The sequence below is a fragment of the Rhizoctonia solani genome, chromosome 6 (assembly GCF_016906535.1).
Source record: "Rhizoctonia solani chromosome 6, complete sequence".
NCBI lineage: Eukaryota > Fungi > Basidiomycota > Agaricomycetes > Cantharellales > Ceratobasidiaceae > Rhizoctonia > Rhizoctonia solani.
Window position 1 is genome coordinate 1,538,610 of NC_057375.1, and position 26,646 is coordinate 1,565,255.

The window sequence follows — 26,646 nt, forward strand, 5'->3', positions numbered from 1 at the left end:
CTTGCGGCAATGCATTACTACATGAATTGACAATGCTTGGCTGTGATCACGTTAACTCTTGCTCTATCGTCACGGACCAACGCAACGATGGCGTCACCCATGACTTGGCAAATTTCTTCCGTCTGGTCGACGAACAGGGAAGTTAGCACTTCGGTAAAAAGGGGTCAACTAGTGTGGGCTCTTAATTTTTTAATTGTAATTAGGCACATCGCTCTTTGAAGGGAGCTGGAAAAAGAGATCAACTGACCTCCTGTTGAAACCTACGGTGTGGGTTGCCAGTGAGCTTGTACTATTAACTTTGGGCCTGTTACCTCATGGACGGAGTACTTGCTGCACCGGGATGCCGACACTTACGGGGTCCACTGGATAGAAATACAGGCCTGAAGAGCCATAACTCCACTATGACGCTGGATGCTCCTCATCCCTCAGAATGCTCGCTACTATTACCTTCACCTTGTCCACCGCATCATTGCGTCGGCAGCCCGCTCTCTGTCGCTTAACGTTGTTACCTCGTCTACTGAAGTTATCGATATAGACAATTTCATGTCAATGCAACTCTATCCAACACCGGGTCTGAGACTCTCCGCTTGCTACGCGACCCCCGTTCTCCTCTATCAACATGGGCAACTGAGACCTTTGGGGTCATAAACAGCAAGGGTGCCCGCCCGAATTTAGCGGTATCAAGGTACGTTACGATCCTCAAGCTGTGACCAAGGCTGGTCGTCCGATTCATTCGTTGAGCTCAACCCGGGCGAATCGGTTACTGTCAAACACGATCGTGAGTAGTGTAATGGTGTATCTGAAATTTATTTCATGATTACACTAGTCGCCGGTGTATACAACTTGACTCTGACCGGTACTGGTACATACACTGTCGATGCTGCCAACCTCTTCCGTGTTGTTGAGGGCAACAACACCCTCACTGATATCTACGTGATATCATTACAGCCAAGGTCAAGATTCAGGTATGTACCGTTTATGTTGACTGAGTATAGGAAGAACTTAAAAGAACTGGATAGGGCAAGCTTGTGTCTTTTAAAAATGCTGCTGCTACCCCGGTCGTGTCACTTTTGAGCGAGTATACAGAATATTCTGGCTGTACGGCTAATCAACAGGGTGAAATTGCGGGTGCCATTGAATCCGCACGGGGATATGCTACCAGTTCTTACGATCACTTGAGGTCAAACCCCTATGGTTCTAGCGTTACACTCGTTGGTTTGGGAGGTTCTCATACAATACGATCATTCATGAAGGGACCCATTTCCCCCCAGTTATTGGGTAGGTTCGACCATAATTAATCAGAATTGCGATGCATGATTTATTGTCCTATATAGTACCAGTGATTACGCCTACGGGCAGTCAAACTGCTTGGCCCTCGCCAGGTCTAACCCAACCAATGCTGTCTACAATGCAGAGTAAGTCGATCGTATGATATATTTTCATCAGAAGCTAGAATAATTCATAATATTAATGTAGCAACCATGCATTCTTCTCGGTTGACACAGAAATACGCTAAAGCCCTTCTTGGACTTTCTGTCCATTATCTTATTCCCGTGATATGTGACTCGAGTAATCAAAATTAATAGTGAATTCAATATATTGTTGGTCCATTAGTTTTTTCGTGAATTAAAAGGTAATGCTATATTAGGAGCGGGAAGCTATCACATATTCATGAAGAAATGGAAGTGCGTGTGAGAGTGGATATGGAATGTATAGACATCAACCTCGGCAATTCCAGCACAACATTGGTGAGTTTTGGGTACCACCAAATGGTTGAAACTCATATAGATTTCCAGCTTAAAATAGCACGCTTTTATGTATGTTCAACCGAAATGTGCTTATGCATTGGCGGGGCTTTCAAAATTTCCTCTCGATTGTAAACATAAATGAACCTTGAATCCCACAGCACAGCGAACAATAAAATTTGCGATCTCAATGACTCCCATACAGTGTAATCAGGCGTGTCCCACAATGCCTTGAGGTGTATACGGCTCTTCCAATCGCTTAATTTCGTCTTCTGTGAGCTTGACGTGGATGCCATCTGCCCATAGCCAAATGTCAACGTACCCGGGTGTACTATAAGTGGAACACACGAACCGATTATATCCTCTAAATTCTCTAATTTGGTAGTACCGATGATTGGCGCAGCCATTCCATCTTTAGATAAACACCATGCGATTGCGACCTGAGCCATACTGATTCCCTTGGACTTTGCAATTGCTTCAACACTGTAGGCGTAATAAGTCATTAATTCGTGTGATGCTGTTAAAGTGAAAACATACGAAGATACAATCTTATCATTCGTCTCTTTGGTTTTATCATAATTTTTGGCCCATCTTTTCTCGGTTTAATCTTAAAATTAAACACAGATGGCCGACGTAAACTCACGGATCGTTTTGGGACCTGGCTGTTGTTTTGTATTGAGAGACTGGGCGAGTCAGTATACCTCTGGCAAGCGCGGACCAAGGAATCATCCCAACACCAAACATCTATAATTACATGAGTCTATCTCGGTTGCACAGTTCAGTGCTACCTACTTTTAGTGTTGGTACCATTTCTCTTTCTTCCTCTCGGTAAAGTAAACTATAGTGGTTCTGCATTGAGATAAATGGTGTTAGTTTTTTTATTGATCGCATAGTTCTGCATTGCATGGAACTGATAGGCGTAGCAGCTCGACATTCCGATGTATCGAGCATAACCCGCTTTCACCACATCGTGAAGGGCTTGCATAGTCTCTTCAATAGGTGTATTATAGTCGAACCGATGACACTGGAGAACGTCGACATATTCAAGCTGAAGTCGCTCGAGTGAGTGCTTGATCGACTCGAATATGTGCTATATAACAAATCCTGAGCATATATCGATGATCCTCGGGCTGACACATGAGCCTACTTTACGGCTAAGACCCGACTGGTTTACGTATCCACGAGCTTCAACCTCCGCCATACGTGTCATGTATCTCTCAGCAGGGGTACGCGCGACGACGCCATACACCTATCCAAGTTCCAATCCTTTAATTCAGTTGGAAATAATTACTCTGGTATAAGTGGTTCATATACCTTGGTCATGACAACGATTTCATCGCGGGGAAAGTTGAGCTGCTTGATAGCTTTGCCAAGAATCCGCTCAGACTCTCCGTTGGAATAGATGTTGGCGGTGTCGAAGGTTTGAATTCCCAGCTCATAACTAGGCACTTCATTAGTGGGTCATAACTGGAGCCATTGATATTTGTACTTGCGCTCTTTTAATATGTCTGATCCCTTCTTCTTCACCCAGTAGCCATTCATCCCATTCTTTGCTGCCATAGCTCATGAGGCCTAGAATAATCCGAGAAACCTTGAGGCCAGAGTTGCCCAAGCGGACTAGGAAAGGTCATCAACCTTAGAAATAATAAGCTATATTAGGAAGAGATATACCATAGGTCATCTTTTTTTGGCTGTCCCGTACAGACATACTGTATTACTAGATCGCTGGCTTTGGGGCCCCGATGGCCGTTAAAATCAATTTATTCATGTCTTCTTTTTCTGGGGTCAGGGGCCATCGATATCGAATTCGTGAGCTTCTAATCGTACATGTAACGCATGTCAGACATCACGTGATCGGACTTGAATCTTGTAACCCCCGCCTTTTGGCATTGTAGTGGGCGGGTGTTCCAATGACTCTTTCATGCTAACTTTGGTGGCTCTTTCACTCTTTTGCCATACCACACAGGCGTATCAAACCAATAAACCAATAAATTCGAGTTTATTAAGTAGACTATTCGGTCTTGCACAACTATCGTCAAATTAGTTCACATATTTGCTATTTATGGCCCAGCTATTTGGTTAATTACACCGTAAATTTAACTATGCCCAACAATTCCGCGAGGACCGTACGGCTCCTCCAGCTGCTTAATCTCTTCTTCTGTGAGTTTCACTTGAAGGGCGCCTATCAATGAGTTATCAGTTAGGTTCAGTTGAAAATATTTATGGCGACATACCGATCGTATCCTGGAAGTTCTCCAGGTTGGTTATTCCAATGATTGGCGCGCTTGTGTGATCTTTGGACAGAACCCAAGCGAGACCCACTTGGGCCATGCTAACGTTCCGAGCCTTGGCGATCTGTTCCACTCTAAATAATATCGCAATCAACAAAAGCTTCAAGAGTAAATGAGGCGTGGGACTTACCGTGTAATGATTTCCTTATTAGACTCTCTAGTCTGATTCATCAATGCGGCCATCCTAATCGCAGATTCACGAACCGATTAGTACCAGCGCGCATTTAGTTCAAAATCCATAGGACTCACGGATCGCCTTGAGACCTAAGTGTCGATTCGGAGAAAGGTCGAGCCAATGCACCTCTGCTAAGGGTGACCAGGGTATCATCCCAACCCCAAACATCTGATAGCCTATGTTACTCAAACTTCAGAAGGTTGTTCTATCAAAATCCTCACCTTCAATGTTGGAACCATCTCTCGCTCTTCTTCGCGATACAACAGATTATAGTGATTTTGCATAGAAATAAATGGCGTCAGCTTGTTGTTGATCGCATAGTTCTGCATTGCGTGGAACTGGTAGGCGTGGCAGCTGGACATCCCAATATATCGCGCGTATCCAGCCTTCACTACGTCGTGAAGGGCTTGCATAGTCTCTTCAATAGGTGTATCATAGTCGAATCGATGACACTGTAAGACATCGACATATTCAAGTTGAAGACGTTCAAGAGAATGCTTGACGGATTCGAATATGTGCTGTTGCGTGTGAAATGAGAATATGGGAAAATGGATGGCAACCTAGGCACCTACCTTACGACCGAGACCATACTGATTCACGTATCCGTAAGCGTCAGCGGCTGCCGGGTCCCGCATGTACGATTCACCAGGAGTACGTCCAACGACTCCCCATAGCTGTTGAGATAAGCCGGTAGAATCAGGACTATTCAGGAGACGAGGAAACGGAGTGCATACCTTGGTCATGACCACAATTTCATCACGGGGCAGCTTGAGCTGACGGATCGCTTCACCAAGGATTCGCTCTGATTCACCATTCGAGTACACATTGGCTGTATCAAATGTTTGGATACCTGCATCGTAGCTGGCCCGAACCCGAAGCATGAATACCTAATCCGTGAGATCAAGGAATGTTACTCACGCAGTTTTGATGTGCTTAATTGCCTCCTCTTTCTCTACAACCCAAGGGGCCCACCCTTTGGTCCCATAACTCATGAGTCCGAGGATTAACCGTGAGACCTTGAGACCAGAGTTGCCCAGACGGACTAGTATTGTGAATTCAGAATTAGAGCAGTATCACTTGCTATTGTGAAAAGGGACTTACCATAAGTCATATTTTTCTTGTTTTCTTCGGCAGACATATCGAGAAGTATAGGGGCGCTGAGTGAAGAATGCAAAAGAGCTTGGGGGGGGGGGGATGATTCTAAGCCATAGCAGACTCGCGTTTATATATGCTGGAATGCCGAATGCAAGTTAGATAATTCAAGGCCGAACAGGGCGGACATCTACCAGTTGTGAAGGAATCATTAAGCGGAGGTCCGGTTCACGTGCGGAGAAGGCGCTTTTCACAGCGAGACATGACCAACTTCCGATGGGTGCTCCATAGAGAAAGCTACATTGTTGGAGCGGCTAGCTCGGGGGTGACCAACGGCCCAATGGCGATGGCGGTTGGAACCCGGCAGCTTGAGAGGACCCCAGAACTGCCCTGCCGATCGCACGGTATCCGGAGGTCAACCTCCGTAGCGCTGTTCCTGTTCATTGGCCAATCAACTCGATCGCTAAACCCAAAGTGCACTGCCATTGGTATCTGTGGGATGTGAAGATGGTTTTCAGTTGCCTGTTGAGTATTAGGTGCTGGCGGCTGAGTCTACCACTCATTCATCAGTCACGAACTGCAATCGCTTACTCGCCCATATTGCACGGAATGCACAAAATAATTGAAGCTAGTCTTGGTCGGGAATTCGTACTTATCCTAAGATATGTTTGCACTCATTTCTGTAGACTCTTACTCTATTTTAAGTCCCTGTCAACGACTAGTCGACTGGCCCAGCTCGAGTATCTGGGTGATGCGCTGGCCGATAAGCTGAGTGATTTGTGGTGGGCCTCTGAGTAACTCACAGGTATTGGGCCTTGTTGGCCTGGCATAATTGGTATCAAATTATCATTGGCTGTTCCCACTTTCGGCCACGGAGTCATCTTTCGCTTCTTTCCTCGTACAGGTATTACGATGGTTTTGTATCGAGAGATAATAATACTAATTGTACCACTCTGCATTGGACTTGATAAATGTGGTAGCTTGACATGGCGATGTATCAATCATAACGTGATCGGAGTTAGCGTGAGGGAATTATAAAAGCTCAATTTAGTAGTTCAACCCAACGCAGATTCTATTAGCGTCCGTTATCATCCTAAAATAGAATCCGAAACAAGAGCTCAGGACGAGGTTGGCCGAGGAACGACCGATAATAGCACTTGAAATTGATTGGCGGCCTAATTGATGTCACGGTCTATATGGCAGAATCAGTTTATGGTGCTGTACATCTTGGGCGGTAGGACACTCGTGACATATAATCAGCAAGGGTCCGAATTGGTTTGCTGATGGCCAATGTTATCCGTTCAATAGTAACGAGGCGTAATATAGATGTATACTATCTACATCACTATACTATAATACTATAATACTATAATACACTATCATGACCTAACAGCCCAAACTACACCTGGGTATAACATTATTCAATTAAGTAATTTCCTCCATCACCACATCCTCACACCAATATCCCATCTCTACGTCTTCTTCCGCGATACGCACCCATACCAATTCTTCATCTTTATATCACCATCACCGTCCCACTCACTATCCCAAGGTGCTTCACTATACTATAATACTATAATACTATAATACACTATCATGACCTAACAGCCCAAACTACACCTGGGTATAACATTATTCAATTAAGTAATTTCCTCCATCACCACATCCTCACACCAATATCCCATCTCTACGTCTTCTTCCGCGATACGCACCCATACCAAATTCTTCATCTTTATATCACCATCACCGTCCCACTCACTATCCCAAGGTGCTTCCTTCATTTCTACATCCTCCACACACGGCGTCCCCACTTCAGTGTTTAGGGTGGGAGTTGAGGGCAGCGGCTCCATCCATTCGTCTAGGTCTGGCAAAGACATCGTTAACTCCGGGGTTGCCATCCCAAAAGATTCTTCCATCTCCACGTCTTCCGTTGTAGGGTTCCACATATACTCCGGGTCTAACAACGCGAGGTTATCCAGAGCTCCCGGAAACCGGGAACTTGATAGCTCATAAGCAGCTGTTGAAGTCATCGGTTCATGTATGGGCGGGCAATCGATAGCAAGCTCGCTCAGACTCAGCAAGGAGTCCAAACCAGTGGATTGAGAATAGGAGGGGGGGCTGAAAGATGAAGGGACGGAAGGCCTTACAAAGCGCCTTCGAGAACGTTTACATCCAATGGTGGGCGGATCGATTAGCGCCTACGCTTGCCGTTACTACCAGTCAATTCACCCTTATCCTCGGCCCAACGCTTAGTAACCATCCGTCTGGCTAGGGATGGTCTCGTCATACGGGCCATGCGTCCAGGAGCAGACTGGGTTGCACGCATGGAGCACTATGAGGGAGTTAGCTCGGGATGATCAGAGTTGTTAGATAGCACTCACCGACTGGGGAAAAGGAACTATGTATTGGGCAGAGTCAGGTGCCAATCTGAGCGATGTTATCCCCTGTATCGCATCTTGAACAAGAACATTTGGTTCCACCTGCGCATCTGGTTGCGCGGGCGAAGTCATAGGAGTTGAAGTCGAAACGAAATTGGGAGTGGAAATAGGGCGAGAGTATTAGTAGTAGAGGGAAATGGAGTGGAAGGGGGGGTGGGAGTGGAATTAGGTGTAGAATTGCGAGTAGAGCGGGAGTGAGAATACTAGCCGTTATGTGGACGGGAGTGGGGCTAGGAATGAGGTCGAATATGTCGGTAAGAGCATGAGTAGAGGAAATAAAAGAGCCAGCACTAATTAAAAGGGTAGGAGCACGAGTAGCGGCAGGGATGGCGGTGGGAGGAGGGCTATTAAGAGCAGGAGTAGTGGCAGGGATAGTGGCAGGAGTGGTGGTAGGAGTGGTATGGTAGGGGGTGCTGCGACTTACCTCGAAGCCATGGGGTGCCTTACGTGACGCCTCGGGCGATATAGGCACGTTATCGGCCACGAAATCTGTATATGCGTCCGAGGAATATAATTTGGACGCTTCAGCCACTGAACTGCTCCTGCTGGATCAGCACGCTGAAGAAACAAATGTGGCGAGGTGCTCGACTCACCAGGTAGGAGTGGTCGTCCAGCGTTTCTTCAATGTAAAGGTCACCTGTGCCAAGGCCACGGAGGCCAGGATGACAGTGTGAACAGTCGCATAAAGGAACAAAAGGTTATAGAAAGACATCTTGAGTATTGCAAGCTTGAGAATATATACTTGGTGTCGACGTTTGAAGTATCAACGAGGGGGTCTCAGACTCCCACCTTCGAGATTTTATTGCTGCTTCGCATCTCCTATCTTTGGATCCGCGTCGCTCGTCCGGGCTTGGCAGGCGCAAGTCGGGGTGAGAAATCTACAAATCCCGACAATAACAGAATAGAGTCACGAGAAATCGGATGTCAAAACAAATCGTGCGGGGAAGAAGTGCTTCTCTCGAATAGGGGGAAGCAAGTTGGGGCCGACAATTCGACTTGTAGGAGAAGATACTTTTTAGGGGTCTGTTTTCGACATTGAGTTATGAGGGGTTGGCTTTATGTATCGATATGTCTTATTAAAATATGTTTGATGATTAGGCTGTCGTAAGGAGTACGAAAGACCACCCCTACTTACTCGATCTCTTTGTGGTATGGACTCCTGTCCACGGCTATTTATGTCCCACGCGCCAAGAGAACCCTTGTTGATTATCGTACATCCCCAATTTATCAGACAAATAGACATTTGTGGAAGTTTTTCAAGCCCAGTAAATAGCGTTCTCCGTCTTCTGAAAATCGAACTATGTGTGGACGGGCCAAGCGTTCTAGCATAGACAGCACGCCCAGTACAGTGACCAAAGACCGTAACTCAGCACTAAACATATCACTGCGGGTGGGTGAACGAGTCCCAGGAGGCGAAACTTTTGATTAATACCAGTATTTAGATCCACGGTGGGTCGGCCATAAGGCTAACTTCTAATGACAATCAATTAATTATTCATCAATGTGCATTTGAAGAGATCCGTCAATCCAATCGGTTCTCCGGGTTGAGGACAGCAGTTCTCGATTTCTCCGGGTTGAGGACAGCAGTTCTCGATTTCCACTAGAGTGTCGCATACAGTAGCGTCGCACGAAAGATATGGATGCCGGTGTCGTGGTAAGTCGATCAAAGGTAAAATCAAGAACCTCAATCACATGACGTCGCGCTTAGTCTATAAACTTTGTGGGGTGCTTGGCTTGAAGCCTCACAAACGAAAAGGTATTTATTATGAAAAGTGTATTTAAGTGGAGAGACTATACTAAAATACGTGTATAGTATGGGTATATGCGCTCAGATTCAACAAGAAGGGTGTCGAGGTCATTAGATGGTTGTCCTCGAATGCCGAAGGCCGCCCTCCCCATCCCAAAACCCCTGACAATATTTCCTACATCCTCAACCAACTTCCAATACCCCGGATTTTCATCTCGAAAGAATAATCCACAGTGCGCAGTAATTTCGTCTTCAGCTCCAACAATAGGAACTCGAATCCACTGGTGGTCGGTCCCTCGCTTAGGAAGAACGATAAAGTTACTGGGAGACTCTTGATCGGCTTCCTGCGTACGACGCTTTAGGGCCGCTTTCAGAAATGCCTTTCGCTCCTTCTCTGCTTGTTTAGCTCGAGCTCGTCTCTCTTTCTTGCTTGTTTTTCTTCTCGATGTGCTTCACGCGATTCCGTTCCCATGCTGTTTTCCTCGGTTGTGTCTTTGTTTTCATTTCCTTTGGAAAATTCGCTCTGAGCGTATGTTTGCAGCTCGTTCGATGATGTGGTCGCGAGTGGTCCGGGATCAGTGCGGGAATGAATCGAGTCCAAGGAGGTGACAGTTGAAGACATGGATGGGTCGTAGGATATAGTTTGGAACAGACTCGATTGGAAGGAGCCAGAGTTAAACGAGGATAGTGATGGGGTTGGAGATGAGAATGGAGATAGGCGGCTTCGAAAACTCGGGCTAGGCGAACTAGAGGGGCCCGAAGGGCTTCTTTCCCTAGTCGTTGAGGATACGGGTGTAGTCCACAGGTTCACCCATCCTCGTCCATAAGGCCCTGCTCCTTCATCCGAACCCCACCTCTGCAATCGTTCGTATCGGGAAATCAACCCCTGTGGGTTGAGCAAGCACCCTCCAAACTCAAAGATTTGAACATTCCGTCTTTGAGACCAGTGACTCCTGGGTGCTTGTCCCAGAAATGGAGGAAATTGTGTACAGATTGGGGTACTGGACCTAGTCTGAACGTCTGAAATAGTCGCTCGACCCTTGGTGCAATTACTCGAACAGGTGGGATAGGAACACTGAGATGAAGCGATGGGGGAACAGTTGATTCTCGAGTCGCTGGAGGGGATGACGTGGGTACGTCTGGCTGCGGCGGCGGTTCTGGATGTGTGGCTGGGGGGGCTTCGCCAGGTCTCTCGTTAGGTGATTCACAAGGAGTGGATGTACTGCTCGTTCGGTGTCCCGTCAACTCTTCCTTCTTCTTGAATAAAGATGTAATTCCACTAATTCGAAGAGAGAGGGTGTAAGTTGAATTCATCAGCGTAACGGGAATCACTTACCTGAGGACAACACGAGGATGCACGCCCAGGTATGGTGTGTCGAATGATACAAGCCCCACTACACGACTAGGTGGAGCAGCCAAGGCCACTTCTGCCGTAAGCAATCCGCCCATTGAATGACCACAAAGTATCACCCCGCCTTTGGGCAAGCCCTCCATCCTAGAGCTAGAAGTTGAAGGTCGGTACTTTATTATATGGAACAATAATATAAGAGCCGAAGGCCACTCACAGGTCGAGTCAGTCGCGAAGTAAGAGTAACGTGCGATGATTAACTTTAAAAAATACTTGAGTCCAACGAACATTTCTTACCAAGTCAAGAAATCATCCCGAGCGAGTTCTAGAGGGCGCTTGGTTTTATATGTTGGATACACAAAGGTCTGGAGACCTGGTATCACCATACTGAGATGGCAATGCAGATCCGCAGGAAAGGCTGCGGGAATGACAATTGAGGAAGCGAAGCAGTATATATTGGATAATACACTTACATTGAAAGGATGTGTGATCACCGCGAAATCCGTGCACAAATACTATACTAAGAATGCGATCAGACATTGTGTGGAAAACGACATGGAAGACTCGGGAGAGATTGATACTTCACCTACAGTGTTTTCATAACCTGGCGGGAGCGTGCCGCGCGCAGCGCGGCAGGGATGAGGCTGTAATTGGTTTATGTTGCATCTCGTGTTGTAAACGTAATTTCTACACACTATTCTCAGCCCAAGACCATTGCATCTTCCGCGGAGCTCCTCAGTCAAAGGATCGAATAGTGTATGATTGGGACCAAGCTAATTCATGCTGAATTGGTGGGGTATTGGGCGACACCCATGTGGAGCCACCGCCATCTGACGAATGAGCACATTCGAAATGTGTTATGATAAATATTGTAGTCTGACTTAAAGTGTAAAAGTTCTCTCTACGGCTATAGCTACAATTCGCTGGATTGAGCGAGGTCAGGTCTGAGAGCGCCCAGGCCCAATTGGAGACTCAACCGGGAGACGCCGGATGACATAATCAGCGGGACTCATCCACAATTTATAACGGATCAAATGGACGACCAACTCGAACTTCCAACTAGCATCGTTCCAAAAGACCAGCAAGACGACGATGGCGAGTCTTCGGGGGACGAAGGTATGCCTGACTGGACAAATATCCCGTAAGCACCTGTATGTATTTTCCCGGCCAAGTCTATTTACTCGCGTAGTGGTGTGCGCGGTCTCTCCCGAGCGGTGATCCCCAAGCGAGGAGAAAAGGAATTCGAGCCAGCTGCAGGAGGGACAACTGCGCTACAGTCGCACGTTCTCAACAAATCCCGAAATGCCATGCTTAGCGCATTAAAGGGATCTCGAGGGGCTGGCAGGTTAGCCCATTCAAAAATTAACAAAGCAGTCCTGATTGTTTTATACCACTTTGATACAGCAAGACAATGTCATATGCTGTATGGTATCCGAAACTTGGGAGAGCACATGTCACAGTGGCACGAGGTACCCACTTTTCGACGCTAGGCCATTCAGCTCTTCGAGAGCCAGCACCCGGATCTGGTTCGACAAAGGCCCAAAAACGTTTAGAACTCATGCCGGAGGAAACTCTATACCTCATGGAGAGAGGCTCATTATTCTGTTGGAAGGAGAGCGAGATTTCGCCGTCTATGCAAGATGAGCCTAGCTTGGAATTTGATGATTGCGATTTATCTATCGGTGCCCCAATGAGCGTACAACAGGGTTTCACCGAAATGATTGGTGTCGATGGATTGGAAGTACAACATTATCTCGTGAGTATAACGAAACGTTATGATGGTCCATATACTTAACTTCAAGGTGGTATAGGTGTATGCTTATCTAAAGCGGCTAGGTTACACTGTTAGCCGCTCTTCTGCACCCATCAATACACCACTCTACCCACTAGCACCACCCAACAACACCGACACTATCAAGCTCTCGCATAAATTGCGAGCATACATAATCTCTATGTTTCAAGGCCTGCTGTCGCCTCTTGCACGGATTCGGTCAAAATTAGGTTCAATCTTCTTCGATTACCATGGCGCATCGATAGGAGGAATGATCGGTCTGATGCCTTATTCGTATGCCAGCGGTATGTTTCATAGACGTTTTGTTGTGGGAATTAAGCGTTTACATTACCGGTCGAAGGCTCAATATTCCAATCGCTACGGACAATGGTATCTGGCCATGGCATTCCCCTCCCCCGGAAAAAGCATAGGGCATTCTCCGAAAATGATACCGCCTTCAAGGTTTTTTGGAATGTTTGGAAACCAAGCACTTCATGGCGGAAACTTGATGTTCCAAAGCCGGATTTTGAGATTGCTGTCGTCGAGTACGTTTTCGATTTGGAATATGTGTGAAGCTGTATTGAACTAACCCCCCCCTTCCAAAAACAAAAGTGCCCGGAAAACTCCTGTGCCTGATATCTACCAACTGACTGAAATGTTCGCGTCTGCTGAGCCACGGCCACCGCCCCCGCCTCGCAAGCGTGGTCCTCCGAATGTCAAAGCCGCACCCCAGTCATCTCAACAAAAAACTCCACCACGACCCAAGAAAGCAAATGAAGCAGTTCTTTCCAATCTATGGGACCGAATATGCCAAACCATCGGACTCACTTCTTCTGGCCCAATACAAAGGCCGAACCCATTTGTGCACTTGAAGGCCGGTCGGAAAAGTGTTATTGTGGCTGCGGTCGACGGAAGCATGATCAGCCTTGTGCGATTTGGAGAAGGGGACTTCTCCTCTTGGCCCATGGTGTAGTTTTTCGCATACATCGTACAATTGAACATGCTGATTTTGTATTTGCGATGAATTATATTGTATTTTGCATGAAATTGGGATCCGATTTGAACCTTCTACTGGCTATTCGCGGTGGATGGCGTATCCTTGTCCTTGTGTATTGGGAACGAGCAAATCCGGAAACCTCCATATACAAACGGGTATGTCTTGTCCCATTTGAAATCTACGAATATGATTTCACGTTAGAGCGGTCTCACTGTGCACTCCTGCTAAATAAACGCACCTCTTTGGACCGGGTGGCACGAGATGGTGGAGTGCTTTCTGGATTCAACAAGGGATCAAAGACTACTCGCTATACTCGGCTAAGCCCAAGTCTAGAGTTTCAGTTATTTGGTAGAGGCGAGGGATATCGGTAATCTGATCCTGGCTATGTAGAATGGCATCCCAAAACCGGCAGTCCAGCCTTGGGCTCACTTTGTCGAGGAAATCACCACGGCAAATTTTTACTCCAATTTTGAATCTCGGGTCATCCGCTTTTTTTCTAGACCAACTGGGTGGGCTCCTGGAGTAGCTAAGACTACCAGGCCGGCCGGGTACCAAGGTCTACATTCATCCTACATAGCTATATAATGGATCTCTTATATTCCCAGCCTGGATCTCAGTCTGCCCGTTCTTTTCTGTAGACAAGAGCCGCAATAAGCAAAATTCCCATATCGCATACAGCTTGAGTCCATTAAATCTGATGGAACAAAAGCAGGAAATCAATGCGATAATTTCATAAATATCCTGGTTGCTAACTCGACTCGATAACCAAATGCATGGCGCATACAGCATGCCACTATATATCTCCTAATACCCTTGCGGGGTCATTGAGTGGATCAGACAGCTCGAATATCTATTTCTCTACGATATTAGGGGCGAACCTCGAAGAGCGGCTCCACTGTAAGTATGTTGGTATGAGTCATTTCACTTAAGGCTGATGTTATGCAACGTGCATCACTCGTTCAATCTCGATCCACTTGTCCGTCTGAATTCAACTTCGTACGTCTTTTAACCCCTCTCTCAGCAGGCGACGGCAATGCCGCAGGCTCTACTCTACATACTCTGTTTTCCAAGCTGGAACTCTTCATGCACTTATTTCCCCCTAAGTTTATACATCATGTTGAACACTTTTCACGATTACACGCATGGCAGAGCATATCCCCGTTTACTTGGACCCATCACACTCCCCCTCCCATCACCAGTAGTATACGCTGTGCCTTAATCATTATTTCCCTCAGTACGTGCAGGGTATATTCCAGCCATTTGCAGTCTACCACACATGGTGATAAGCACATTTGATAGAAAGATATAGAAAGATAATACGTACCTCAGTTCGACTGTAGAATAGTGAACTGAGGTACTCGAGAGCCGATACCAGAACTTTTGTAGGAAGTACACATCCAAAAATCAGTAAATACATTCGTAAGGATTATATACTATAGACCGTGATGCTGATTCTTCAACAAGCGGTATTTAAAATCTTGTGTTTCAGTCGAGCCTTGTAGACACGACCATTATCAATTGTACATCGGAGAGTCACAAATGTCCAGGCGTAAGACCCATCTTGAGGCCATTCGAGACCGTCGACAGTACGGAGGATGCCGGAGAACCCTGAGGCAAATGTCTCCTATGGTGATACAGTTCACTGTGACAAGCCCGTAACGCCGTAAACTCCATTTGCAAAAGGTCCCGACGTCCACTGAACCCAACGTGCTCTTGGTACCCATGCTCAAATATCAGTGGTAATATGAAACTCGTCAATTGCATTGATTGATCGTCACTTAACTTATATAGCAATGTAAAATACAGCATGGTTTGACCAAAACGTGAATCCATGTAAACTATAATCCCGAAAGTATCCCAGAGCCAAAAGGTGGAGTTAGAGAATAATGCGAGAGAAAAAGAAAGGATGAGCAGGCCCCAGACTTGAAATTTTTCATATGTATTCGGTCGCCAATCTTGCCACCGGCGGTCGTTCGGGCATAGAAAACGCAAAAACATCATCTTCGCTCCGTCGTATTGATAACGCTGCTGCCTCGATCGGACTAGGACCCGCTTCGCGTGTGCTATCCCAGGAAGCCATTGTTTGTGGGAAAGAGCGCACATAGGGCTCCATTTCAGTGCTGGAAGGAGGAAGAGCGCCTGATTCCCGTCGAGATACCGTCCGCATGCGGTTCATCCAGCTCGGCGGTCTTTCCCTCTGGCGCTCTCCCTCGAAAGCAACACTGTCCCGGCGCAGCAAGCTACCTCGCCTCCATATCCTCGAGGACTCCCCCATTTTTTCTAAATCTTTGTTAAGGTCTGCAACCGTCGACCCTGGGCTAGGCCCAATGTGTGTAGACACGCTTTCTGGAGGCGACCCAACTCCATCAATCGACTTATTCTTCCCCTTTTCAGAGCGTGACCATCTTTGTCCGGCATAGGTGCTAACCGAACCTGTCTGATCTGGTGGGCTACTGAAAGAGTTAGAGTGATGTCGCCCACGAGCTGAAGGGACGGGGGGACCAGGCCGCCAGATCTCTTTACTATGTCGGTCCCCTTCTGAACGTAGGTGGATTGTGAGTCGAGATATAAGGACGACCGAGACCCTATGATATAAGTCAGCATCCCTTCCTTGAACCCAAACCTCGTCATAGCCGAAACTCACAAATGGCTGAAGCTAAAGCAACTCGATAAGCGTCTAACTCATGGGCACAAATGAAGCTACCTACTGTTCATTGATATTTTTCAGGGTTTCTGTGGCATGGAAAGTCATAACCAGCCACACCACATTGACAGTGAAAATAACACTGAAAATCCGCCCTTTAGCTCAGTGTCTCAATTAACACCCTTGGTCATACTTACATAAAGTATGCAGTTCCATCGTTCCTGAAGAGAAAACGGTAAATAACATCTTGCGGCCAGGTAAGGTTGGCCAAGACTAACCGGAGTGTTTTCACCAATGGTGAGTGTGTTTCACGAGAATATCGTAGTGTTTTTGCCAAAACAAGTGCGAATACTGAATTGATGACAATTAGTTCCGGTTCGAATGTCTAGTCGATCGCCGACATACCCGAGCTATCAAAGACCACATACGCCTAGGGAATTGCTGGTAAGCAAACTAGGCAACCCGGGTGCAATATTAACTCACAAAAAGCCACATTTGCCACTGATTTCCTAAACGAACGTATGAGAACAACACAAGAGAAAGGATGAACAAGGTACTCACCAAAGCTAGGTTTCCCCGTGAGTATACATCCTACGGCCATCAAACTGATAGTAAGCGGATGTAACTTCAACCACGCCAAAATCGCTCACCATGGAATATCACGTCGATGTTCGGGTATGAGACGGCTAGCCGATGATTCGTGAGCCGAGCTTAGATCGCACTGGGTTCTATACTCACGTTCACTGTAGTTTAGCACGTAGCCCCACATAGCTACTTGGATAACGCATAGGGACAACAAGTACCCAAGCACCCATTTATTTTGCCAAAGTGCATGAACTCGCAGAGTCATCATCAAGTTGGTGATTGCATATGTTGCGCATGTGGCAGCTCCTAAAATTAAGCGCCCCATTAGAGCGACGAAAACCCAAGTTTTCAGTGCGTATACTCGCCTTCAAACTTTACAAACCGAACACAACTGAACAGAATGAGAGTTGCTGATATCAGTAAAGTCTAGGTTAGCCGAGAAGTGGGGCTCACGTCTAGATTGGGGAATTAGTTTAGCGGACCGCCCGGAAAGTATTTTTTATACTTACCGCAAAAGTCCAGGATGGGTCAAAATATGCCGTTGTGGTGATGATGTAGTCTAGGCCAAGGGTTAATATTTGCGACAATCATGTGGCCTAAGACATACAGCATGGATTTAGATAACGGTTGACCAAAAATAAGTAAGAAACAAGCGTCTTTTTCCTCTTCCAAATGTACTCATACTGTCCAGATGATGCTCAGTGATCCTGGGCTTCGACGGTCAATTTTGTGCACTTACCTCGAGATGAAATGTAAGTACCATATCGTAAGCCATCATCGTTATACTCGCGATGAGGTAATACTGGAAAACGTCAATTTTTATATTACATGAGGGCATATGGCATGACCCACCTTCGCGGCATTTCTGAACGGTGGCGTAAGCTAAATATAAGTGACTGAGGAAATATAAAAATGCACTGACATGTGTTGTGCCTCAGTGATCGTGTGCGCCAGTTCCTCAGGTGTCATTCCCATTGCCGAAGACATGACTGACAGATTAGATGCGGATGGCGGTCACCGAAGTTACAATCAAGCCAATACCAGCGTGAGCTTGGGCTTTGTTTAAGAAATTATGCCCCAATTCTACCCTCCCCTCTCTGAATCCAGAGTCAAATTAGGCAAGCAGACAAACGCAGACCCAGGGCAGAGATGCAAGCCAGGATTAGAACCAGAGCGCGGGGAGACCTGGATCGGCAGACTGGGCACGCTGCATTTGAACGACGTGGTTGAGCGCGGGAGCGTGACATCCTTAATGAGCCGTGAGGTGAGTGACCAGTTGAGGGGCGATGCTGCCTCGTTTGCGAGTGGGGGGAATTGGCCGAGCTAACATCATTGGATCATATCCCCATGGGCGAGTTATAAGACACCGGTTCGAGCAACAGAGGTGCAGATTGCTTATTCTAGCCTGCTTGCGAGTTTCGCTACATCATTCGGTGGGAGAGTTCCAAGGCGATCGGTGTCTGATAAGATGTCCCAATGGTAGCATGAGTCTTTTGATATCCCGTTTGTCTGTCACATCCTGCTAATCAGTCCTCGTGGGTGTCACTTTCAGTCGTGGCCCCGCATCGTGGCAGTAAGAAGAATCTGGGCGTGAAGAAGATAGGGGCCCATGTCACGTGGGATTGGTTCGGCGCTTGCTCTGGCAATAAGATTTCACCGATCGGCACCGTTCATTTCAAACTTCACTCAGTATTCTTGGCGGAATAAGTACACTCGGGATGCTATCTGCACCAAATCACCTTTGAAATACTTCAATATTTTACAGTACTTTGCTTCAGCAAGGGTAATCCAGAGTCCGAAGCAAAGCGCTCCAATCCGTGACTCACTTAGTCATGTGACTAATGTACAAAGCTAATATTATAATGCATTCAGACCAGTCCCAGAGTCAATCTGTGCTTCGGTCGGGCACGCTTACATGTGTGCCGGGTGTGCTCGTACGCGGCACCAGTGGGTGATCCCGCGCCCTGGGGGTGTTGGCTAGGCTATCCAAGACTGCGACCGTCCGGATCGAAGGTTTGGGAGCAGAGAAACACACAAAAATGGATAAATAACATGTTAAATTGATGCGTGACAAACATTTGGGGATGTATATGGGTGCTGGCAAGCGTGAAAGCCTGAATTATCGTACTCGATACGCCGTTCCGATGCCGTAGTATGGAATTACGTCTGACGGATCCACTTAACTTCGACCTTCGTCCTCAGTCAAGTATCGTATGTGATACTCCCGCAAGCTGTGACTCACCTAGCTACTGACTATAACCTTATTGTAGGCCCTTCTATGCAGATCCACGAGAGGTCGAGTGAATCTTACTCGCAGTGGCCCGTCTTGGTTCATAGTTATATTGGTGCGACTCACCCTGTTTTTGATCACAAGCTCTTCTTGCGTACGACATTTAAGCTTAAGCAGAGGCTCGTCCTCAAGATAACGAGGCAACCTTGCTGTGTTAACAGCATGGCTCGTGCCCAGAATAATATAACTATTAGGTATGGGTGTGTTTTTAAGGCGAACTGTACATTCTGTTGGTAAAGCGAACGAGTGCTCAAATGTATAGAGTGAAGCAAGATTGTAACACGTCGCCAATACTGTGGCTGGAAGTCTTGCGTACCGATCGGCACTGTGGTTCTATCTATAGCCGTCATTTCACATTGATCAAATGATAGTTGAAGATGGCACGAGCGCTCAAAACATGTCAGACACGACATAAAACACATGGATGAATGGTTCCTAGCACCGCGATGAAGAACACTCCGAGTGAGTCAGCGATGCACTTCAGACCGCCCATGAAGGCTTGTGTTATCATTCCTGAGGTTCAGGCCTTGATTTATTGTATTTTACCGAACCTGTTGTGTATTCAAGGGAGAATCGCAATTCCATTTGTGATGAAGGACTATTGTCGATACAGTTCATCCGTATCTTTTCCTGGAATTTCAAATAAACGACTGTTTTCTCTGGGGTTCTTCAGTGTTCTCTAACCAGGTGAAATAATTCCGGGGCGCTCTGGATTTAAGTGGTACCTTTTGGAGAGGTAGGTGACTTCGTTGAGAGGGCGGGCATGTGCGAAACGAGATGAAGTGTCTCGTCATATGTTTTCCATACTTACACGTCCCAACAGCCCAGACAAGCTTGTTAACCCTACTCGTGTATCTATGGAGTCGTATCTTTCTTTTTCTATGTTTAGTGCACTCCCTCGTTCTACTTGGTACACGCTGCAACCATTGCCTTCGTGGGACTATGCGCCACTAATCAATCCTCTTCAATTTAGTTAAAACTTACGTCTCATTTGATAAGCACAGATATCACAGGTGAGCTCACTCCGATGGCGACCTACCAGTAGGCTACTATTTTAGCTAGCACTTCAAATATCGACTACATTCAATATGATTACGTTACAATAAATCGTGTGTTTCACTCGTACTCTGGTGCTTATTTCAAAGGTACTACACAGGATTGAATGCTTGAATTAACTGAGTATATATCCACCATTGACTCCTAGGCTTTGGCCTTGAGAAGCGGTGAGAATGATTATTTTGTTCAGTGAGACTGTGCTATGAAACTAACCTGTAATATACGATGCTCCTTCTGACGCTAAAAACGCAACGATTTCGGCCACCTCTCCAGGCTTCCCCAACCTTTTAATACCACAGTTGCTCAGTAGCTTCCAATGATAACTTTAAGGTTGTACTTTCAATATAATTTAAATAAGAGAATAACTTACAGGCAGAAAGTTCTCTCCGTGCAGGCCACCACCCGATTCAGCAACTACATACTGGTGGTCAGTACAGCGGATAAATAATAAGTATTATACTGACCCATTGGAGTGTCAATATATCCTGGGGCATATGCGTTGACTGTAATGTTATATTGCCCCCACTCTAGAGCAGCGGTCTGAGTGAGCGCCCGGACGCCGAACTTTGAGACGCAATAGCCACCACAGTTCTTGACCCCTAAGTTTCAGCAAAGTATAGAAGAAACATTTCAGTGTTAGTAACACATTAATGGCCACATTTGAGTACCGAAAACCTTGGATTCCGAATATACTACTTGCTCCAATAATCCTCCCACCTCGCCCTTGTTTGATCATCTGAATTGCTGCTGCGCGATAACAATATAGTACGCCCTTTAAGTTGATGTTAAGGTATTTATCCAATAGTGTATCGGATACTATGCGAGAGTTCAGTCTCAGCAAAAACCAGCAAGTAAAAATTACTTACACTCCAATAACGGACAGTAGTCCAGGACCCCTGCGTTGGCGATCATCTCAATTCGGCATCAATATAATGCATGAGGTCCAGTGCATATACCAAATACAATATCTAAACCTCCAAATCTATCGATAGTTTTCCTAACCATGTCTTGAACCTCATTCTCTTTTGATACATCGCAGCTGATAGAGATTGATCTACGGCCTTCGCTTCCAATTTTTCTCGCTATTTGATCTAGTGCATCCATTTTGCTAGCAAGGTCTACCAGAGCCACGCTGATTCCTTCGGATGCCAGTCCTGATGACGACGTAACTTAATAGGAGGCTGTGACAATCGGCCCCAGAAAAACTTACGACAGGCAATTGCTTCTCCAATCCCTTTGACTTGTGAGCAATAATCCCATTAATGACTGAGAGACAAGCAAGATCACCTTGAGCAGCTCCTGTGATAATTGCTACCCTAGACATACTGTCCTGTTTAAATATATGGCACCGATAAGTAGCTATAATCTTGGTTATGGTCGCTATGAGAATCAGTCACGAAGGAACGAATACGGGGAAGCTGTTTACCTCATACTAGAGTACTTCCTGGTATATTATATAACGTCGCTCACGTAAATTATACAAACACTCCTAGCAAGTACCATAATACACATATTAATGGTTGGTACCGGTAATATGCAGGAATAAATCGCATACATCCGACTGCATAATCCCACCATTCACAGGAATTACAATGTTGTCCTGAAGATAGATCGAAAACCACGCATGTTCGTTGGAGACGGAGGTGCGTAGTGGTAATACGATATAACACCTGGAGGTGCACCACACACATGCATATGAATCGGAGGCTAAACCTCGCGTGCCCTGTCCCCCCCCCCTACTTCATCGTACGGATGCGTTCAGCTGAAAGAAACTGCATTGGTTCCCGACCGCTGAAGCGCTCACCAGGCTCTTTGAGTGCTCTGAAAGCCTTGTCTATATATGCAATCTGCTTGAGTTTAAAGATCCTTATGATATTTGGGAGCTCTCTAGAAGACTTTTAACTGTTACCAAACATCGGCTGTGTACTTACTGTACAACCGACTACAAATCTGGGGATGACACGGAGCGATTCAAGGTCACGTGATAATGACGTACCATCTTGCGGGGTGGCCTTATGGAAACAGCCTACGTCTTCCTTGTTTCACTTCCACGAGCTAATAGTCGTAATGGTATTCGGTCCTTTAACTGGCTTGCTTATGCTCAGACAAGAGCCTAACCGAATTATTGAAAATTTGGGTCAACCAACGTGTTTTCAGTTATTTCTGCGTTTCGAACGTGCATCCGATTATACGGTCAGTAGATTGAGGGTAGCCGACCCAAAAATTACCTCATGCATTACCGCGCTGTATCATATAGAGACATTAGAAATCACCTGGCCCATGAGCCATACTTGCTTGTAGTGTTTTCAAGCTCCGCCGAGTCGCTTGAGGCAATTATCAGTACAGGAGGGAGAGCTCCACTGGAAACCAACCTGGTTGGGCCCCACACACAAGGCCATCAAAGGATAGAAGAGCTTACGATCAGAATCTATTTCAGAACTGCTATAACCTAATGATGGGGGATCTTTCGGTAAACTTGGTCGGGTAAACTCGGCATCCTTAAACTACTTGAGTACTTATGCGATAGCTCTTACGTAGTAGCCGGTATGGCCTTCTTGGGTGTTGACTTGTCTGTGTCATCAATCCGAATACTTCGGAATGGAGTCCTTTATGTTGATCCAACCCCTATCATCGGCTATGAAATCGCGCAAACAACGATGGTAAGCTGGGCTGACTTGTGTGTAGTGCACTAACATCTACGGACAAATGTCTCTTCTGTCCAAGGCGCAGAGACATTGCCTACTGTTCGGTAGCAGTTATAACGGTTTCCTGATACCCATACAATGTGAATGAAGGTTCATAAGAACCGTGCCGTACCGTTGATTCTCAACGAGATCTATCTTTGTTCCCAAGTTCCCTTAAATGATCCGCTAAGGAGATTCAGTTTCAGGGTACTCTATAATACTGTACTATGCTCACGATAAGCTTCCCCTTCCCTAGTCGTTCTGAGAGTGCTCTGGAGAATTCTAGGGTTAAGTCTCTATTTTGGATAATCAAGCCAAGTTGGTGGCGAACTTATCAAAGCTTGTTGATTAGTAAACATCCCTTTGGAAGCGCACAGTGATTCGTGACCAGAGCATTGTTAGTGTATAGAACGCTGTCTCCGGGTGTTGAGTTCCTAACTCTTCCGTCCTGTATGTATCGTATACCACACGCTCCAAGTACACAGATTCTAGAAATCATGGGCGTCTCACGCACCTGAGGGATTTTATATTTATGGAAAGGCTCCAACTCTTACCTAAACGACTGATGGCTAGTGTTAGTATATCGAGGAATCCGAGTGAGAGGATTGGATGCCAAGGATTGGATGAGAGCAACCTGCTTGGACTAGTTCATCTGAAATCAGCCGTAGTCGCTCGGTCTCACAGGGTGGATCAAGCAGTCAGCAATACAAATGAGTGTAGCATAAGCCGTTGCACTTAAGCCCTTCGTTTGGAAGGTCTTTAGTTTGTCTCGAGAAGTACTTCAAGAGCGCCGTGGAGTACTCGGATCACTTGGTCGGATAATCAATCTCCATAGCATTATGACATAGTTGAGATGCTATGTTTCTGTTATCTTACACAACAAGGCTAGAATAACCCGGCCAAAGATCTAACAGACGAATTACGTCTGGCGGTGATACAGTCAGAAATAGAATCTCCCCTCCAAGGCTATTGTTTGCTGCTCTTTCTATCTAAGGCCCTAGTAGCCTCTTATATTTACGTTGAGATACTTTGTGAGAATCAGGACATATACGAGACTGGATTTCTCATCGTCTGCGCTGTCAGTATATTGGACATTGTCTCAAGACCATCTTAAAGTATATCACGTGCACGTGGAATGACGCATTGTGGGTGTGTAACCTTAATATTTGAAAATGGTTTTCTTTCAACCGGAGCTATCATCTTGCCATTGCTACTACATCAAACGTGGTTCACTGACGATTTCGGGACATTAACCCATGGTATTAGTGGACCTGTATCATGGAATGCAGAAATTGACTATTTGGTTTATCGTACTGCTTCGAGTTGCTGGCTTGGTGTTCTTTTGTATTACTTGCATGGGTCACCCGCTGGCATTTGCCCCCTTTTGTTGGGCGAAGCCCAACCCGACATGTGGAACATTTTAGCGTCAAACACCAAGTCCGAAAGCTTACAACTGGGGTGATGAACTTTATTTTATGGAACTTCTACGAACGAATATTGGGCTATCTCGTCAAGTCCCCCAAAGGCAAACGATCACGATGTGTGATAGCGATCAGAGATTGGTGGGGCCAACATCTGTTTACATTACAAAATAAAGCTCAAAGACAAATATGTGGGGGATTAGGCGACCGGTCTTACGCAAAAGCTGAATAGATACTCAACCGGAGCGCCGTGAAATCGAGGAATAACGAGTCTTACACGAAAGCAGCTCCCAGTGAGTTGAAGGCTGGGTGATCTGTTAATTATGGCGAACTGATCAAGGCGGTTTTGAGGGGAGAGCCGATTTTTCGGATTCCTGATTGGAAAAACTTGACAGGACTTGGGATCGCGAACCACTGGAGCGAGTTGATATTGGAATTGGTGGGTGAACCGGTGGCCAATCCCCCACATTCCTTGTACCGGCGGATTTCCATGTTGCGGGCGGAAGGCACCGGCATTGTATCGATCTCCCACTATTATGGATTTGGAGATGAAACACTCGTGCGTTGGCTGGCCAGGTGTCCCAATGAGCGACAGCAGCAGGTGCAAAACGGACCAACGTTGGCATCATAGCACATGCGTGGGCGGTCATCGCCCATCGGCTCTCTTGACTTGACCATTGAGCCCTACACGACACTGCCAGAGCGTGGAACAGTTGCGCTGGGCGCTTGAGCTGTTTTGGTTTTGCCTGGGCATCCATGTGGCCGATCATAGCGAAAATGGGACACGCTCATTGAATTGGTGATGTCACAGGGTCTGGTGGCTGTGCGGTCTGGGCTGACAGCGTCATTGAAAATAAACTCTGGCCTGATATAAAGTCATGCTCAAATCTACCCGATCACTTCGCCTTCACGTTGCTTGCCACCTCTGCACAAGAGTTGAAATTCTATTATTGCCCATGAGTACGGCAGCTCCGATGTCGTCTCGTTCAAGCTCGCTACCACCATCAAACGCTGCAGGAGAGCTGAAGGATTCGTCCGCAATGACCTGGACTACGGCAACATTCTCCTTTCCCCCATGCCTCTCTCGCCCAGCCCGTGCACCAGCGCCTCTTCCTCGCCCGCGCTCTAAGTCCCGCGAGTCTCAAGCCTCCTCGTCGTTGGGGACGACTACTAGCCGAATGATTGGGAACATACCCGGTTTCGATGATTTCGCAGAACTCGTTATCTCTTCCGAGCGAGCCATCCCCAGAGTAACCGTCACTCCCACGAGCGATCACCCATCTCCTCGGATCAGTCGATCTCTTCGTACACACCCTCCTCGTTCTAAGCTCTCAGAGCCAAAATCCACTACCCCCGTTGTCCCAACCGAAACAGCCTCCCTCCCTTGGTCGAAGGAGGACAATGATGCTGGTCGTGTTACCTTTATTTTCGGCCGTTTCCGGCCTTCTATTGTACGACGAAGTGCCCCACCTTCCACACAAACAAATCAGGGAAACCAAGTCCGCAGTCAGGACTTCGTAAACCTCCCATCCCCTAGGGAATAGTAGGAAGTTCGGCAACTCTGCACATATCAGTTTTTTCCTTCCACATTTCGGTCTCTCATGTATGTATGCTTTATTAGCTTTGCTCTACTTCTGGAATTCTGTCTGTTTAACCACACGTTCTCACCGGCTCGTCCCATGTCTCACAGTGTACACCCCATTAGCAATTGGCGCACCCATGTTCGTTTTTGGTCTTGAAAGTATTTATGTGTTTCGCTTGCGCTATCTGTACATAATGGATTGTCACATATCGTTATGTACTAATGTAAACCAGCATCCCCAACGTTCAACCATACAAGTGTCTTCCGTATATAATCAGGAGCAAAAGTGGGGTGGTAGCCAACATCAAGAACACGGGTCAACATATTGAGCTCCAGCCCCGAATCACACGTGGATTCTGCATAAGCTATGAATTCTCGTTACCAACAATCTCCTTAACCGGCACACAGATCTACATTTCACGGCATCATGCCCGTTCCATCCAGTTTCATTGACCCCGAGCCTCGGTACCGCGGTCTCCGGTTCTTCTTTTCCCGGGGAGCGGCTCGCCAGGATCTAGATTGGTGACGCGCGGGCCACGCTATGAGGACATTAATGTCGCCGAATGTATGCGCTTGCGCAAGGGACACAATCGCGTTGTGAAGGCAGAGATGCATGCGTTTGATGGCCAAGGTCTGTGTAGATCGTCACCTGTATAGCAACGTCATTCTCAGGCACACAAAGCCTTGCACAGCCACCAGAAGCCAAACTGTCGGGCTTGCGAATGTTTAGGTGGCGCGCATTCCCACCGGTTGCGAATCGCACGTCTTCATCTAATGTCA

At 46.6% G+C, this 26,646-nt stretch overlaps 10 protein-coding genes across 10 annotated transcripts; 3 read left to right on the forward strand and 7 right to left on the reverse strand.

The window, feature by feature from the left end:
• Positions 1–411: 411 nt before the first annotated feature.
• Positions 412–1,516, forward strand: RhiXN_05913 (peptidyl-Lys metalloendopeptidase; the record flags this gene model as incomplete). Its single annotated transcript, XM_043325729.1, has 8 exons — positions 412–473; positions 536–657; positions 716–778; positions 827–895; positions 949–965; positions 1,020–1,282; positions 1,335–1,415; positions 1,477–1,516. The coding sequence occupies 8 exons, from the start codon at positions 412–414 to the stop codon at positions 1,514–1,516; spliced, it is 717 nt and encodes a 238-aa protein (XP_043181161.1).
• A 439-nt stretch (positions 1,517–1,955) lies between these two features.
• RhiXN_05914 (aldo/keto reductase family protein) lies at positions 1,956–3,305 on the reverse strand (the record flags this gene model as incomplete). Its single annotated transcript, XM_043325730.1, has 9 exons — positions 1,956–2,041; positions 2,098–2,228; positions 2,283–2,336; positions 2,389–2,489; positions 2,538–2,594; positions 2,710–2,835; positions 2,893–2,994; positions 3,060–3,186; positions 3,235–3,305. The coding sequence occupies 9 exons, from the start codon at positions 3,303–3,305 to the stop codon at positions 1,956–1,958; spliced, it is 855 nt and encodes a 284-aa protein (XP_043181162.1).
• A 536-nt stretch (positions 3,306–3,841) lies between these two features.
• Positions 3,842–5,349, reverse strand: RhiXN_05915 (aldo/keto reductase family protein; the record flags this gene model as incomplete). Its single annotated transcript, XM_043325731.1, has 9 exons — positions 3,842–3,927; positions 3,980–4,110; positions 4,167–4,220; positions 4,282–4,379; positions 4,433–4,729; positions 4,784–4,885; positions 4,946–5,072; positions 5,130–5,253; positions 5,313–5,349. 9 exons carry the CDS (start codon positions 5,347–5,349, stop codon positions 3,842–3,844), a joined length of 1,056 nt encoding a protein of 351 aa, XP_043181163.1.
• A 1,594-nt stretch (positions 5,350–6,943) lies between these two features.
• RhiXN_05916 (uncharacterized protein) lies at positions 6,944–8,453 on the reverse strand (the record flags this gene model as incomplete). Its single annotated transcript, XM_043325732.1, has 5 exons — positions 6,944–7,320; positions 7,506–7,635; positions 7,685–7,701; positions 7,772–8,277; positions 8,335–8,453. 5 exons carry the CDS (start codon positions 8,451–8,453, stop codon positions 6,944–6,946), a joined length of 1,149 nt encoding a protein of 382 aa, XP_043181164.1.
• A 1,405-nt stretch (positions 8,454–9,858) lies between these two features.
• Positions 9,859–11,376, reverse strand: RhiXN_05917 (alpha/beta hydrolase family protein; the record flags this gene model as incomplete). The annotated part of the gene is made up of 5 exons (XM_043325733.1): positions 9,859–10,319; positions 10,373–10,767; positions 10,825–10,989; positions 11,134–11,254; positions 11,310–11,376. The coding sequence occupies 5 exons, from the start codon at positions 11,374–11,376 to the stop codon at positions 9,859–9,861; spliced, it is 1,209 nt and encodes a 402-aa protein (XP_043181165.1).
• A 494-nt stretch (positions 11,377–11,870) lies between these two features.
• RhiXN_05918 (tRNA-splicing endonuclease subunit sen54) lies at positions 11,871–13,580 on the forward strand (the record flags this gene model as incomplete). Its single annotated transcript, XM_043325734.1, has 6 exons — positions 11,871–11,977; positions 12,026–12,181; positions 12,241–12,592; positions 12,648–12,912; positions 12,969–13,152; positions 13,220–13,580. The coding sequence occupies 6 exons, from the start codon at positions 11,871–11,873 to the stop codon at positions 13,578–13,580; spliced, it is 1,425 nt and encodes a 474-aa protein (XP_043181166.1).
• Positions 13,581–15,537: 1,957 nt separating this feature from the next.
• RhiXN_05919 (uncharacterized protein) lies at positions 15,538–17,017 on the reverse strand (the record flags this gene model as incomplete). Its single annotated transcript, XM_043325735.1, has 10 exons — positions 15,538–16,189; positions 16,249–16,260; positions 16,313–16,390; positions 16,446–16,469; positions 16,527–16,599; positions 16,654–16,678; positions 16,732–16,757; positions 16,810–16,839; positions 16,899–16,934; positions 16,987–17,017. 10 exons carry the CDS (start codon positions 17,015–17,017, stop codon positions 15,538–15,540), a joined length of 987 nt encoding a protein of 328 aa, XP_043181167.1.
• A 265-nt stretch (positions 17,018–17,282) lies between these two features.
• Positions 17,283–17,820, reverse strand: RhiXN_05920 (uncharacterized protein; the record flags this gene model as incomplete). The annotated part of the gene is made up of 6 exons (XM_043325736.1): positions 17,283–17,288; positions 17,343–17,392; positions 17,441–17,516; positions 17,573–17,635; positions 17,686–17,698; positions 17,756–17,820. 6 exons carry the CDS (start codon positions 17,818–17,820, stop codon positions 17,283–17,285), a joined length of 273 nt encoding a protein of 90 aa, XP_043181168.1.
• Positions 17,821–20,466: 2,646 nt separating this feature from the next.
• Positions 20,467–21,503, reverse strand: RhiXN_05921 (short chain dehydrogenase; the record flags this gene model as incomplete). Its single annotated transcript, XM_043325737.1, has 8 exons — positions 20,467–20,502; positions 20,550–20,593; positions 20,644–20,778; positions 20,873–20,995; positions 21,046–21,091; positions 21,143–21,333; positions 21,390–21,413; positions 21,467–21,503. 8 exons carry the CDS (start codon positions 21,501–21,503, stop codon positions 20,467–20,469), a joined length of 636 nt encoding a protein of 211 aa, XP_043181169.1.
• Positions 21,504–25,258: 3,755 nt separating this feature from the next.
• Positions 25,259–25,828, forward strand: RhiXN_05922 (uncharacterized protein; the record flags this gene model as incomplete). The annotated part of the gene is made up of 1 exon (XM_043325738.1): positions 25,259–25,828. One exon carries the CDS (start codon positions 25,259–25,261, stop codon positions 25,826–25,828), a length of 570 nt encoding a protein of 189 aa, XP_043181170.1.
• Positions 25,829–26,646: the final 818 nt, after the last annotated feature.